Source organism: Sylvia atricapilla, chromosome 8, assembly GCF_009819655.1.
Source record: "Sylvia atricapilla isolate bSylAtr1 chromosome 8, bSylAtr1.pri, whole genome shotgun sequence".
In the NCBI taxonomy this organism is placed as follows: Eukaryota; Metazoa; Chordata; class Aves; order Passeriformes; family Sylviidae; genus Sylvia; species Sylvia atricapilla.
In genome coordinates, this window is record NC_089147.1 from 20110354 (window position 1) to 20125843 (window position 15490).

The 15490-nt window shown below is 46.9% G+C and overlaps 1 protein-coding gene across 4 annotated transcripts in view; it reads right to left on the reverse strand.

The window, feature by feature from the left end:
• The window catches only part of LOC136364238 (uncharacterized), a 30868-nt gene extending 16745 nt beyond the window's left edge, over nt 1-14123 (reverse strand). For 3 of the 4 annotated variants that reach the window (XM_066323971.1, XM_066323968.1, XM_066323967.1), the window contains exons 1-2: nt 13957-14123; nt 3528-4381 (exon numbers count right to left, since the gene is read on the reverse strand). In XM_066323971.1, the coding sequence (XP_066180068.1) occupies nt 3528-4381; nt 13957-14005 (903 nt within the window). In that variant the 5' untranslated portion in view covers nt 14006-14123. Of the gene's footprint in view, nt 1-3527; nt 4382-13741; nt 13796-13956 lie in introns of those variants that run through there. The other variant, XM_066323970.1, reaches the window with a different exon arrangement.
• Between the last annotated feature and the right edge of the window lie 1367 nt (nt 14124-15490).

The following is a 15490-nucleotide window of genomic DNA, read 5'->3' on the forward strand; positions in this document are numbered from 1 at the left end:
CTTTTCTACAGTTGGGCTCACTGGAGAATGTTCTGGACTGGATCTGGCAGCAGGAACTGAAGATGACAGGCAGTTTGCAGGGAAAGCTTTTCTTCATTCAGACAAATGCTCACCGATGTATCTTGCATATCCTTAGGTTTCTGTGCTTCGCACAATGCTCTTCACTTCTCTTGTGGATAGTTTTGGGTTATATTACGCTCCATCCTGTGATAGATCCCTCACTGTGTGCTCTTGCCATGTGAGCGTGGCCGGCACAGGCAGCACGGTCACTGTGCCACCCAACAGGGAACACAATTACCAGCCTCCTGTCCCCAGCTCAGAACCAGCCAGAGACACCACGGGCTGAGCGGGAAGCATTTGTCACTGCAGGCTGACAGCACCGAAAGGCTTGTGAATAACAGGAAAGAGAGGGATCGTGCTGTGTATTTCTGACGGCTCCACCCTGCTGTCCAGGAGGGGCTGTGCTGGCTGATAGCTTTTGGTTTCCTCTGAGGGGCACGCACAGGCTAGAGGGCTGACCAGCACAGGTAGCCCTATCCTTCCCCTGAACTGTACCACCCTGTAGAGAAACATTTTGACTGCTTTGGCCTGGGATAAATAGCACTGCATGGATGATTTTTTTTTGTTTTTTTTTCATTTAATGACGACAGTACCCCCATCATTTTTCTTCTTCTAGGAATATGGGCTGGGCTGACTTTAAATGTAAACTTTATGGAGTGTGAGGAAGTGTTTGTAAAGCAAAAGCATCAAAAGCTATGTATCTTCAAACTTCAAACTCAAAAGGAAATGCTTTTATTTAGGCTTCAAAGTTCTCTCTCTTGTTGTTTGACAGCTTCCATTTTCTTTCATCTTTCAAAATGTAGGCAAATTTCAAAATAACGACAGTTCAAAACAAAAGATCAGAAAGCTTTGTCTAAAATGCTAGACTGAAGTGATTTGATGTATATTTTCAGCCAAAGCCATTCACAACTGAATCCAAATGGTCAAAACATTTGGTCATTTCCAGTCTCTCTTTTTCAGCATTTTCCTTCCTGTTCTCTTGGAAGTGGCCTCAGCAGTGAGGGATGGTCAGGAGGGAATCAAGGGACAACTTCATCCAGAGACTGAATCCTTGTTTGGTGTGGTGAGCCAGTAAGCACAGTTGGCAACACTGCAACAGCCATCTGGGTTGGGGAAACTCAACTGCTCTTCTATTACTTGAAAGTTCCCCAAACCATCAACAGAACTGAGAAAGGTGGTGTCACCTATAATTAAATAATGCTCTCATTGAGCATTAATTATAAGCCAGTGTAAGCTCTCTTGCATTTCTATCAACATTAATTTAATGCAGCAGGAATTGATTTGATGGAGCAATTTGGTATGCCATGTTCTTGCCAAGCAGGGTGGGAATACACTGTGCTGGCCTGCTTTCTTTCAGACAACACTGATTTATTTCTAGGGATATCAGAGTCCCTCAGAAGACAACAGGCTATGGCAGAAGTTGGTTTCTAGGTACCACTTTGTGTCTTGGACAGGTTACAGGCAAATGTGAAAACCACAGAGAAAGCCTGGAGCAGAGCCTCAGATGGGATGAACTAAGATGCATCTCTCAGCTGTATGGTCAGACGATCATCTGGACCTCACTTCTGAACAGGTCTCTGACAGTGAAGACAGGTCAGCCTGGTGTAAGTTTGGTGAGGGCAGAAGGCTCTGCATCTGCCAGAGGCTGTCCTGGTGCTCTGAGGCACACAGAGCAGCAGCTGTGCAGCAGCCCGTGGGCATTTCTTGTCCCGGTCAACTTTGGTACTACCTGGCATCTCAGCAGTTTGAGGAGATATCTCTTGAGATACAGCAGCCTGGAGGTGTGCTGTGAAGAGGGGCAAACTTCCCCAGCATCTAGGTCACAGCTGTATTTACACAGCTCAAAAAACAAAGAAAAGTGCTCTAGGGCACAGAGCTTTAGCTCTCAGCCAGTGAGGATATTAAAAAGGAGGGGAGATAAGCCACCAAGAGCTTAATTTCCTCTTCAGCTTCTTTCTAATTTATTCTCTTGTTTATTTAAATGATTTGCTTTGGGAAACTGAGGCTCCATTTCACCAAGGATTTAAAGGAATTTCACGGGGCATACAGAGCTGTCAGACAAGACCAAATCTGGCTGCAAACTCTCCAGAGTGCAACAGAGAATTTAGGTAACTCCTCATGGTCAGATTCTGCTGTTCTCATCCTTTCTTGAACTCTCTGACAAATGGTCAGGTCTGTTTGGGATCTGTGCAAAATAGGTATCTGTCTTCTGCCATATGTGAGGTAGCTCTGGCAAGGAAAGCACTGCTCACATGAATTGTGTTGCTTGTACTGCCTTGATATGCAGTGTTTACAGAGATAGGACATCTCTGACCTTCCTCACTGCTCAAGAGGGTTTGGCAGGCTGGAGAGGAAGTCCAGTACCCAGTTGCTCATGGCAGCGGGGTCATGGTTAAATTATTTGCACAGCACACATCACTTGTCACTTGGCTTCCTCCCACCCATCTCCAATTCCAATTCATCACTATTACCACAATGAACATCCCCCTCCCAAATCCCTGCTAGGCACCATTTGATGCTTTTGTGTGTTTGTGATCCTCTTCACCTAGCCTGCGTTTCTCCTTTCCCTTTGCTCATGGGGCTCTTAGGTCTGTCTCTCTGTCAAGAATCAGCTCCCCACTGAGATCTTTGCTTTGCAGGTTCCTGTAACCCACTGCAGCGTGCAGGCAAGGCAGTGATCTGTCTGCACTTCAGCAGCATGAGGCTTCAGGCAAAGAACTGCAGGGAGCACTTACCAGCACCTGCTATGGGAGAAGGTGCACAGAAGGGCTTTTTTTTTCTTTTGTATTGGCACAGGGTAGCCAGCAAGGGGAAAGAGAGGAAGTATGGAGTGGGACAACTTGCTGAAATGAGGTCTTTGCAGTTTGGTCCAACACAGCTATGTTGGCAAGTCAAAATGGCACCTCCAACTCCAGCCTGGCAAAAATCTGAATTTGTGAATTAGATCCCTGCTCATGCATTATTTGAGACAGTTGACTCAACAGGACACAACAGGCCTGGAGAGAAATGAATTAACCCTTAGACAGGTTCTTTACAAATTTCAGTGCCCCAAAAACAAGCCAGGAGACAGGAATAATGTGGTCTTGAAAAAAAATCTATGTTCTGACCCCCACCCCATTTATCAGAGGATGACAACTAACTTCATAATCTTCATTTTGAGATCAGAATCAAGTCTATCTTCTCATCTAGAGAAGATAAACTTGATTGAGATCTTGTTTTAGAAACACCAGATCTCAATAAAACATTTGTCATCTTTAAACAGACCTGATATTTATGAATTAATTCAGAATTTTACTGGTATGGAAAGAAATAATAAAAATCAATTATTATTTTTTACTGCTTACAAGTTTCAGGGGAGATATTCTAAACTCACTCAGACATGTCCCGTTTGTGACAAACAGGACTTGAATATTGACTGGGGTGTTTGGACAGGCCTAGATTTAATATTCAGTTTAGATGTTTCTCACCTCACTCAGTCTACAGCACTCATCCATGTATTCATCCAGACTGTCACTTGTGGGGTACTTCTTCAGCTGGTGTTCATGAATCTGAAGGTCTTGCATGCTGCCAAAATTCTCTGGGAAATTGTCAGTAATTGTCTTTGGCTCTTCTACGGGACCTGGGGTGGAAAGAGTGCTTTGCCTGGAAAGGTCCATCTCTGGTGTAGGTTCCTTTTCTGGACACTGCTTGTCACCCTGGTCAAAATGTTCATCAGGACTTTCTTCCTGAGGGGCACTGAAGTCTTCAAGGAAAGCTGTAGGATCCTGCACAGCATCTGCCTCCTGACTGTAGTAATCAGCTTGCTTTTTGCTCTCTGCATCTTGGAGGCTCACTTTTCTGGCATGTTCTTTACATGTTCTCATTAACTGATGGTCAATTTCTGGAGAGGAAGAGGTGCTAAGCACACCCGAGTCACAAAAGGAGTCTCTGCTGTGAAGCACAAAGCTCTTCTCTGAGCCAGTTGGCGTTGATGGAGAATTAGCACCGCTTGGCAACTCAACCCCCGAGTCCTCAGATTCAAATTTGGAGAATCTGTGGAGCCGGCACTTGGACTCGAAGGCGCTGAGGTCAGGCAGGGTGGATACACAGTCGGTGCTTGCCGGGCCATCCACATAGTCTGCATCTGCTGGTGTGGCTGCTGCATCTGGACTTCCCAGGCAGTCTGCTGGGAGACTGGCACCGGGAAGATGGGACTCTTCTGTGCAGGCTGTGTCAGCTGGAGCCTCTGGGATTAACCCTGGGTTTTGAATTCCTTCATTACTCAGTATCTTCATGTGTGTTAACACGACTTTGTCCTCAGCAGGTGGGCTCTTCTTACCTGCTGAAAATAAAACAAGTAGAGGGTCACAGGAGGCTACAAAACTCAGTGTCTGACGCATCCCCTGAGGGATGTGGAATGTAAAATTGCCTATACCAAGGCGGTAGAGGGGGACAGCCCTAATTTGTTTTTCTTGAGCTATATGAAGCTTTCTTGTAGGCTTTGCTGCAACAAAAGCCTTGTGTTTCATAGCTTCAGAGTCCTCCACGGGGGCTCATAAAAGCACAATTCTGATTCGATAGATAGGTAGAAAACAACATATGTAGGCAGGTGACTTTTTAGTAATTATCTGCATATAGATGGAGAGATGTACATGTTCTTTCAGCCTGATAGACATTAATTTAAGGCTCAAATATTTTTTCTGATTAAATGTATTCTGAACCAGCAGAAAAAAAGAGTAAAATGAAATCAGTTTTCCCACAGGCTTAAGTAAATTTTGGTTTGCAACAAGCAATTTGCAAACTCTTTGGTATTTTCTGCAGTATTCTGTGCTCACATACACAGGTAATGAAAATCAAGTTCTGATAAGAAAAGCGAATGTAAAAAGCGCTGTAGATCTTTTTCACTCTCTGTATGGTTTTAGCTATGAAGTAATGTCTTTAAGTGAACACCTACCTTATTTGTAAAGACAAAAGGGACGAGGGCAGCCTTGTTCAAAAGCTTTTGCACATGGACAAAGAAGACTTGTTTTCAAGTCACAATTATCTTACACAGTAATTTGCTAGAACAGTCTCTGGATGAAAGGCTGATCTTCAGGAGTCAAAGATCTGCCCCCAGAATTTTCTTACTGTTCTTCTGAATATAATTTTTCTTAGTGCAAACTTCTGGATCACTATGGTATGAGAGCCAGTGTGGAAGTCCTGCATCTACCTTTTAGTAAACTGGAAATCTCAGCTCCAAATACATATGTTTGTGGATTTGGAACCAAGAATTGATGCAGAACAAAACTCAGTTTCTCTGGTATCTTCGCCTTTAGTGCCCAACCCGGAGTGCCTCAGAGGGCTACAATGCATACACCTTTCTGGATGTCTTACTTTCTACTTCATTCCCCTCTCCTCTTTTTGCCTGAATCAGACCAGCTGCAGCTTCACAAACTCAACCCCAGTAATGGAAACGTCCCTAGGTAGGCAGGAAAGCCTGGGCAGTGGATCAGGGAGAGCTCTGCTGGGCAGTTCTCCTTTATGGAAACACAGAAAGCTCCCTGTTTCAGAAATAACCCATCTTCCAGCTTCATCTCATCCAACCTGCTTTCTGCAATGTACTTAGACAAGAGAAGCTTTTACTCAGTAGGGCCAAGCTAATTCCTGCATGGATCATTTTCTACTTCATTTGAATATCCTTGATTTGATCTTGAGAATTTCCTGGGATACTATTGAAACATCCCCTTTGCTGTTCATAGACACCCACTCATATAATATTTTAGACTGGATTTTCATTAAGGGCAGTCAGTGATAAATAATTTTATGGGCTTTTTGTGGCACGTAGTGCTAATACCCCTTATATAAGATTTGTTTATCATATACAGAATTGCACTGCCTCTCTTAGCAGGATTCACAGGCATCTTCCCAGTGCAAAGAGCCATATTTGGGACAGCCAGCACCAGACCTCGGCAATACAACATCAGGATGCTGCTGTGGTGGGGGACAAGAAAAAAACATTACCCAGAAAAGCTCATCAGGAGCTGCTGATGTGTGCTGGGCCCCGTTGTTATTCTTCCATTTTTGGGATATGCATGAGGGACCCTGAACTGAGGACAAGGAATAGGGTGACTGGTTTGCAGCTTCACATACAGCAAAACATCAGCTGTAAGGACGAGCTGGGTGCCAGGTCTTGGAAGGAGGAGGTGGAACTGACTCACTTTGATTTGGAGTCAAGAGGATCTACCCACTAAACTGCAAACACCTCTTGGCAGCCCAGAGACAAAATGTTGTATCTGCATGAAAAATACAAGGGTTACAGGCTCTTCTGATGGCATCACTACTCCAGCTGGCCAACAAAACCACAGAGAGTCAGGAGGAGAACAGTTGCATCCCTGCAATTACTTTTAAGAACAACCCATACAGCTGTCACTCTTACCAGGAATTACTATATGCAATGGCAGTTCTCTCCCACAGACTGATTGCTCTCACTTATTAATCATGCCATGCTTTCCTTTGACTGGAGATTCTCTCACTTCTTTTAATCTGCCCCTGTTTTTTCTTGCTTAACTGGTTTCACCCTGACCTACACAAATACTGCTTTATCTAAAATCAGGAAGCAGCATATTAAATTTAGGTCTTGCTACTTACAGAAGGAGATGTCAAATGCTTTGGTGTGTATATTTTAGGACTACAAACTCAGCAATGTGAAAAAGAAGTTTGGGCTGGAGTAGAAAAAATAGAAAATAAGATGAAATCGTTGACCCTCTGTGGGATGGCTGCCTTGCTGCCAGCAACAGTTCTTTGCTCTCCCCTTACGGTGGTCACTACTTTCGCAACGTTTTTCCCAAAAATTGTTTCTCTTCTCTAGGCTGCAAACCATTGCTCTCAGCACTGTCATGTCCTGCAAACTACAGTGTTAGAGCATTTCTGATTTATTCTTCCAATGCCCTGTGATGAGGCAACATGTTATCATCCCCCATCACAAGATGAGAGACGTGGCCAAGGATAACAGGATTTTGCAACACACTTCAGCACCTCATCCTCATTCATTCAATAAGACTCTCCCGTGGTCAGTGAGGTCATCTGTGCGCAGCAGAAAGATCTCCAATGTTTAAGGCAGTGACCTGAAACTCAAGTTATTCTTGCTGCACCTCACTGACAGAACAGTCTCTCTTCTTCTTCTCTGTTAACTGGATTATAGAATCTAAACCATGGTGCTTCCAACAAGCAGATTGTTCCTGCTACAGGTCTCGAAAGAGGCGTACAAAACCACTCAGCCCTTTCAAGCATACTGCTCACAAACACCAGGATGGTGCAATTAAAGCTCATCTGCGCACTTGAGAAAAACAAACAAACCAACCCACCCAGACCCTTAGCTGCTATAAATTAACTCATTTCCAGGGCCCTTAACAGAACCGTGTCAGCTAATTTTGGCTGAGGGCTTGGCCTGCAAGTGCTTTGTTCAGCAATACCAGGGGCCCTGAGTAAACCAAGGAGGGGAGATAACTGCTGCCTGGCACTGGAGGGAGTGTGCTGCAGGGGTCTGGCTGCAAACAATCCTGCCCAGGGGCTTCTGAAAGGAGGTGTGAAGAACTTCAGAGGGCTGAACGGTGGCATTAACAATGGTAAGATGTATTTACTTGTGCTGGAGGCCAGCCAGGTTTGACACTGTTGTTCCTGGGAATTCAGCCAAGATTTTTGTTGTTGTTTTTTGTTTCTTTTCCCCTGGACTGGTTTTCCACACCCCTCTGGGTTGGGGGTAAGATAGCAAATGCTGTAGCTTTTAGGAAGCTGCCTGGTACGCTGGTGTGGCAGCCAGGGAAGGAGTGGCGTTTCGTGTGCGTGCTTCAGAATCAGTACAGGTTCCTGAAGCATCTTCAACACGCGTGCCCAGGCTAAACATTGTCTCAGGGTAGCTTGTCCTAGTACTTGCCTAGTAGCCCTCTCAAAGAGGTATATGGCTCTGTAATCACCCTAGAGGGTTCCCTGGACTGAAATATATGCCTATAACAGCTGGTAAGTGATCATGTTTAGCCTTGGCAAGCTGGGTTTCCTGTGCTTGTAAAGCTGGAGAATCGCACTGCTTCCCAACTCACAAGGAGGCGGTGACAGTGAACTAGCTAATACTCGCGGGTAATTGGTAGGGAGTGAAAGGAACGGACGTGTCCCATTTAAGTCTCTAGAACTTTGCTCTGCATCATGTTTGAATTGTTTTCTAGGATACTTTTATGTTGCAGTTAGCAGAGCCTAATAGAGGAACTTAAATCTTTCAAAGGTAAATACCCTCCCATCAGCTCCTGTCCCATTTGGGGCTTCCCTTTCTTGGGACTTTTAAGTCTAAGTTATTTTTCCTGTTGCACAATAGCAGCTCCAAGGACTCAGCCTAGTGTATTAGTACAGAGATCTCTGGCCAGGAGAAGTAGGGCAGATACCTAAACATAAAATCATGTTCAAGCAATTTCTTTTTCCCAAGTAATGGATACACGAGATGAACTCAGATAACTGCACAGGAAAAACTCCAACGCATTTCCAGTCTTGCTTAAGTCCAATTCCTGCAAAAGCTCCCACCTTTTTAGTAAACCAAGCCAAAGCCTATATACAAATCCCCATGCTCCAAAGTACTGAAACCCATATCTAATTTTTTTTTTTTTTTTTTAAATCTCTGCCTGTGGCACAAAGCTGTGTTTCACTGGAAATTCCTTCAGTGCAAGACCTGTTAAGCTCTGCTACATCCCTGAGAAGGGTCCGTGGCCTCTGATGCACTGGCTTAAGTATCATAGCACATGGTTTTTTGATGTATGCAACTAATGGAAGCACTAGTGGACAGGAAGAAGCCGGGTGGTCAGTGGAATGAGTGCTGCTACTGGCAGTGGAGAGCCATACCATACCAGCAGTGCCCTTTGCTGCTCTCTTCCCTTCCAGTCTCTGCCCACCTGTCTTCTCAAAATGTTCATCCTGATTTTTAGGCTACTTGGCATGGGGAGAATCTCTGTTAAACACGGCACAACTGGAGCCAACGCTTTGCTTGTCTCCATCTGGCACTGTCTAGCAGAGCAAGAGCCACGGCAGCCTTCTGCTTGTCTCTAGAATTGCTGCAAGGTCCATGTGCAGAGTGAAGCACATCACACTGGGTGGTGCTGGCAGGCTTGTGCAGGATGAACAGCCCAGAGATACTCAGAGAATCTATTCCTCTCCCTGCTACTGTATGCCACAAGACATACAACATCCTACACACTGCAGTTCATAAGGCCAGTACTTTACTGGGCCACCAAAAATAAAGGGCATCACCAATGACTTGGGTTGCTGGAGTAGCAGGGACATTCCACAGCTGCCCTGCAAAGGAAGACCAAAGTCAAACCACAGCTCTCCTACCAATCTTCTTAGCCCTGAGTACAGGAGTAAGGTGCACATGCAAAACCAGAAAAGGTTTTTCAGCATCCTACAGAGGACATAGCCAGCCTAGTAACTCCTCTCTGGCTCCAGCTGTGGCAAGGATTAAACCCTGCCAGGGGTTCTGTAATGAGGCTGTAGCCTCCAAGTAACAACAGACTAACAGATGATTGTCGCCTTTTGAAGAATCATTAGATAGCAGTGACTAGTGCACTGGAGTCAAACTCATGACCTAGAAATAAAGGCTGCCTCTCCCATTCAGTCCTTGCATTCCCTCATTTTCCTTCCTTTCCTTACAAAAAGACTCCCTTAATTTTGTCACTGTGCCACATTCTCTAGCACTGCTGGCAGGACGGCTCAGGTGGTATTTCCCTTTCATTTGGAAGAGGCGGGTTTTTTTCTCACCAATGATGAGGTCTCAATTTCCCAGCATTTAAGAGAGAAGGGGTCACTTCCTTTCTGAAACAATAGGCATTTTTTGCTGATGACTTTTCCCCCATGTGTGCTGAAGGGTGGGGCTGGGCGCTGGGGCCGTGTTGGCATCTCCTCAGCAGCCCCCACGCTCTGCGGGAGCCGTGTCACCTCCCCGTGTCACCTCCCCGCTGGGAAAGAGCTGTCCCTAGCACAGCCCTGGAGGCAGGCGCTGCACAGACAGGACCCCAGTGCTCACAAGAATTGAATTACTCTTACGCTTACAAAACCCCCAAACCAACCCAACAAACGAAAGAATCCCCACTCCCATAAATGAATAGCCACTACCAACTCTCTGTGAGAAAAATCCATCTCCACACAGCTTTGCCATGGATTTCCACGGGATGGAGATGTCCCGACTACCTGGTGCTTTACTGGACTGTAGATCCCAGTCCCGGCAATGGCAGAGGTGCTACTTGTCACCAAGTCTGCAAACTATCTGCCTGCCCCAATGATTTTCAAGCAGCATGCTGAGCATGCTACCAGAATTTGGGCTGCCCAATCTGAGCAAGGCTTCTCCTATATAATTTAGATAATCGTGAGCTGAAAAATTTATACAGAAAGTTTATCGCAGGGTCTGTTGTCTTCGGTGCACCAGTTACAACTTCCACCTACAACAGCAAAAACTTGTGAAGGCTTGAAAATCACTGAAAATCACAGAGGAAAGGTCGGGTTTTTTGTTGTTTCATTTTGCTTGGTTTGCTTGTTATTTTGGGGTATTTTTTACTGGAGTTGTGACTGGAAAATTCACATTTGCAAGGGAACATGTTCCCATGTCATAACAGTGTTTGCACAATAAACCCGATCCTCTAAACTTCAATTTTTCCACCTGGAGAAGTGAAAAGCATGAGGATTTCATGAACATACAAATACTATTTGATTTGCTCAAAATATTGAATGGAAAGGAATAGTTATGACAAAGCTGAGATTTCAGATAGTCTTTCAACAAAAAAACACAGCTTAGATCCTTTGGCTCCAAGGTGGTCTCTAGTCTTAGTATTAGTTAAGTGTGTGAAGTTCCTTAGGATCGTAGTTTGGTAATATAGTGTGACCAGAAATGCTACAGGTGCCCACAGCTGCTTCTGGTAATGATAAATCTATATAAAGTAGATGCCGAGAGAAAGATAACAGGACTCAAGGACTCTGACTGAAGAGACATTCATTGCTTTAATACCTGTGTTTTAGAAAAGAGGAGATAATTATAGCTCTTTTCAAGCATTCGAGGAGGAATGAGAGGGAGATTGATTGATTGTTTACTGATTGATATAGTTGGGTGAACTAAAGAGGAAATGGATTTCCAAGTAGAAAGGCCACTTGACACTTTTACAGCTTGCTCCTTATTCATTCCAAGTGACCTGTGAAGTTTCTGAGACCAAACGACAGGTCTGATAGATTAGTGACCTCTGGCAGAAAGGCCCGGGGCACAGCAGGTCCCCTCAGACCACCTGGTTTATCAGTTAATTGTGTAGGCTGGTGGTCACCAGTTTTTGGACCAACACCTGACCCTGTGCAATAGCACCAGGCAAAGCGCTGTTCCCACTCATTTCTGCATTTACGCTGCAACTTATTTCTTTGTATCTATGAACCAGTGGGAAAACCCTGGCCAAGGATAATTTTGATGCACAAGGATCAGCGTCCAAGTTCTCCCTCCTCTGCGAACAACCAGTCTGAGGGCTGGGGGAGGGAAGAGGTTCAGCCCCTACAATCACCTATGGGGCTTATCCGTGAGATTTTTGTCAGGGAGATGACAGCTGCCACTAAAGACCTGCAAATCCTTCTCCTTGGAAACTCCCATGTGTTCCTTCAGGAGAAAGGTTCAAAACCTTAAATAAAGGAAACAGTACTTTCATGAGCAGCCCCGTGTAACAGCAAAAGATTATTTAGCACACAACTCAGTGATATGTCTGAGCAGAAAATGAAAACAATAGAAACAAATATATCACACGTTGGCAAAAACTGTCCAATTTAGATCTTTTCCTTGTACATCTGATCTGCAGGCTGCCTCATACCACAGAAGATTATTCAGCCAGAAATTAACTAGGAGCCAGGAGGCCCTTTCCAAGGATGGAACGTGCCCCCCAGGGATGACAGGTATGTAGTAATTCAGGTTTTATTGCCTATAATAAGCTTGGATAAACAACTGTTCAATAGCCCAAAAGGCCAAGGCCATTTAGACACCAGTCCTTCAACTGAAGCCAAAGGAACTCGAGAACTGTATTAAAAGGTCGCTGTTAACCCATTCTTTATGAACAGTCATCGATGTCCCTTGGTAAAACCCTGGAGAGCTGCTTCTGCTCAAAAAAGGTAGCACTGGACAGGTGTAACCATACTCTGGCACGTCTGAAATCTTTCCTAGTTGCAGTGAGAGCAAGAGCCAACAATGCTATTTCTGAACAGAGATGTCATCCAAATCAGGACACACATAATATTTGGTGCCTTTTCCTAGCTGAGGTGATTAGAGTGCTGTTGCTGTTTCTTATTTGGATAAATTCTAGCTGAAACTCTTTTTGATCCCTCAGTGATCTGTAGGATAACTGTTCTCCCACCAAAGCTTTAACCTACCCCATTTAACAATACTGCTATCTCTGGGTGGTGAGGGACACTTTCATGTGGAAGAGCTTCCTTTCATCTCCTAACCCTGCTATCGGGTTTGCACTATGTATCTTGGAGGAAACAAGTTCATGGTCAAATTACATCCAGGGCAAAAAGGAGCAGTTTCCACCATACTATAAAACACTCCTCAAACACCCTCCATGTCTTACAGGGATGCTGGCATGTTCTCAGAGCAGCATTGCTCTTGAGCCCTTTGTGTCGTTGGGTAGCAGTTTCCAAACTGAACCCAGGCAGAGCAACGTACTTCAACAGCCTTGCTGGCAACAGGCAACCTGCTGGGGCACCTCACAGGGGCTCCAGCTCACACTGAGCTCTAAGTAGCTGCCCCAGACCTGGACAGCTGGGAAGCACAATCCAAGCAGAGAGTACCTGAGTGGATGTCCAAGAATGTGGCAGCTCTGATGACTCCAAGAAGGCAGGAGTTTGGCATAAGGATGGGAAGTCAGGACCCCAGGAGGTATAATCACCCCAAACACATGGGTTTGCAACATTTTTACCGTTCTGCTGTTGCACTGCGCACTACATTTACACTCTGACAAACCCTGTCTGTAGCCACCTCCATGCCAAACCAGCCCAGTGCAGTGATGCCAACGAGACAGAACCTGCCGATCTCGTTTACAGCTGCCACAAGCCAAGCTGAGGGATAAGCAGGGATGCTAGGAGAAGTCTACTACATAGGGCATGTGATCTCAAAGCCTGCAACTCTGGCTAAGGCATAAAATATAGTGGCCCCATTATGCCTGAAAAAGGCATACTGAGACCACATAATTTGTTTGCACAACAGGCTTAAAAAGTTACAGGTGATCAACTGCAGGACTACAGCTGCCTTTCCTGCCAGGGTCACCTATCTGCACAGGAGGGAGCAAGTAAAACACTTCGAACCCGCGACAATCCCTGCAGGATGGAGATACACTAGCCCAGAAAGCGAGCCGATGTGCGCTGCCCGCGCCGTGACGGGCGGAGGGCAGCCCCGACCCGCCTCACGGCGCTGCCGGACCCGGCGGTGCCGGGAGCAGCCGCTCCGATGGGTGCCGGTCCCTCGGCAGCACGGACCGCTCGGAGCCGCAGTGCTCCCGCCTCCCCTGCTCCTCTCTCCCAAGCTTTGCCACGCTTACCGAGGCGAAATAAGCCCATTTTAAGAGGAGATGAAAGCGGTTCCTTAAGCGCGATGTTTGTCCCCGCCGGTCGCGGGGCAGGGGCTGAGGGGCCGGAGGCTGAAGCGAGGGGGACGCGCCTCTGGCAGCCTTACCTGCGAGGGGACACAGGCAGCCGGAGAGCAGGGAGCGCAGCATGGGGCCGCGGCCGCAGCCCGTCCGGCGGGGCCCGGGAGCAGGGCGGGCCGGGATGGGCTTGTCCTAAGTATCGTCTGCGCGGCCACCGAGGGGAAGGAAGGGGGTGGCGGGGGTGCGGGTTTGGGGACGTCTTGGCAGCCGCCGGCTGGCTCCGGGGGCGCGGTCGACTCACCTCTCCTCCAGGGCGCTGCCAGGGTGAAGCTCCGATGCCAGCCGAACATCCCGGCGGCGGCAGCCGCGCTCAGGGGCGGGCGGGGCACGGGGACCGGGGTGCCATCGCTGCCGACCCTCCCCGAGCTGCGGCGCGTCCCCCGGCGGGCGGGCCCGGGCTAGGGCATGGCGGGGACAGCGCGGAGCGCAGCGCGGCCGGCGCGGAGGCTGCGGGGCGGCGGGCGGGCGCACGGCCAGCAGGGACTTATAAAGGGAGCAGCCCAGAGGAATGTATCTCCTGTGGCTGATAAGCCGAGATGACTGGAGGGGTTTGAACTACCTTTGCAACCCCCGGAGAAGAGAGGGGGAGAGAGGGGAAGAAAGGACAGGAGAAAAGAAAAATATTTAAGTGCTTGCATAATATCAATAAACAACTCCTTTTCTAGTGGCCGGGAAGGCTGGAATGCTTTGGGTGGGGAGAAGAGAGAGTAAAAGCGTAGAGTGGGTTTGTTGGTTTGGGTTTTGTTTTTTTTTTTTTTTTTCTTTTTAGGTTTTGCTCGTTCTCTATTTAAATTGCATGTTACGTGTTCATAATGCAAAACTGCCTTGGTTGTCACTGATGCTGCAGGCTGTGCGTAAGAGGGGAGAGAACAAAGTGTCAGGATTATCCTGGGTGCAAGCTCCCATGGGCAGATTGGCAGTGCCACCCTACTGGAGTGAACTCCAAACCAGCATGAAGTGTTCTGGGATGCCCTGCGCATGGTTGAGTCCACTGGAGTGTTATCTTGGGAAACGTGGCTACTCCTAGACTAGGTTTAAGGAGTACAAGTTCCCTACAACAAGCAGGCCCATATGGAATCTGCACAGGGTCTCTGCTTGCTAACAGAGCACCAGTCCCTGCATTTCTCCCTCATCCAGACTTTGCTAACATGAGCACTCTCAGGAGAAAATGTGCTGCCCCACCGGTTAAACCGGCCTAATTCTGTGGACTTCAGCTGTCCATAGGATCAGTGGCCCCAAGGGGATCACAGAGTGGTGCTACAAATGCCATGAGAAAGTGAGTGAGAGTGGAGCTGTCAGGGGAGATCAGTCCAGTTTGCCCCACTGCTCTGCAGGTGGCAGCCCTCCTGTGCTTCTGCAACACACACCTCAGGCCAAGTATCAACTAAGGTGAATTCACTTTTTGCTGTAGGAGTCACTGGAGTTTGCTGATTGGCACCAGCCACAATATAAAGGTACGTTGTCTAATTGGCCCCCTTTCCCACTGCATTGTTCTTGTATTTAATTATTAATTACTCCCAAATTGTGTCATCCACCAAAAGGCATATTTTTTCCTCAGGCTGGGAGGATTTTACTGCTTGCCCCTTGCTTCCCACTGCAGTGAGAGTTTTTTGTGGGCTGCATCTGATTTTCTTAAAACACTCCAGGCACTCATGGTGCACCCAGCACCTATTCCTGTTTTTCTGGGAAACCAAAGAGCGTGGTCTGTTGTGTGGACAGAGCCAGGTTTTCCATGCTCTTTGGGCAGGTGAGAAGGAAAGCTGTAGGTTTCCTTG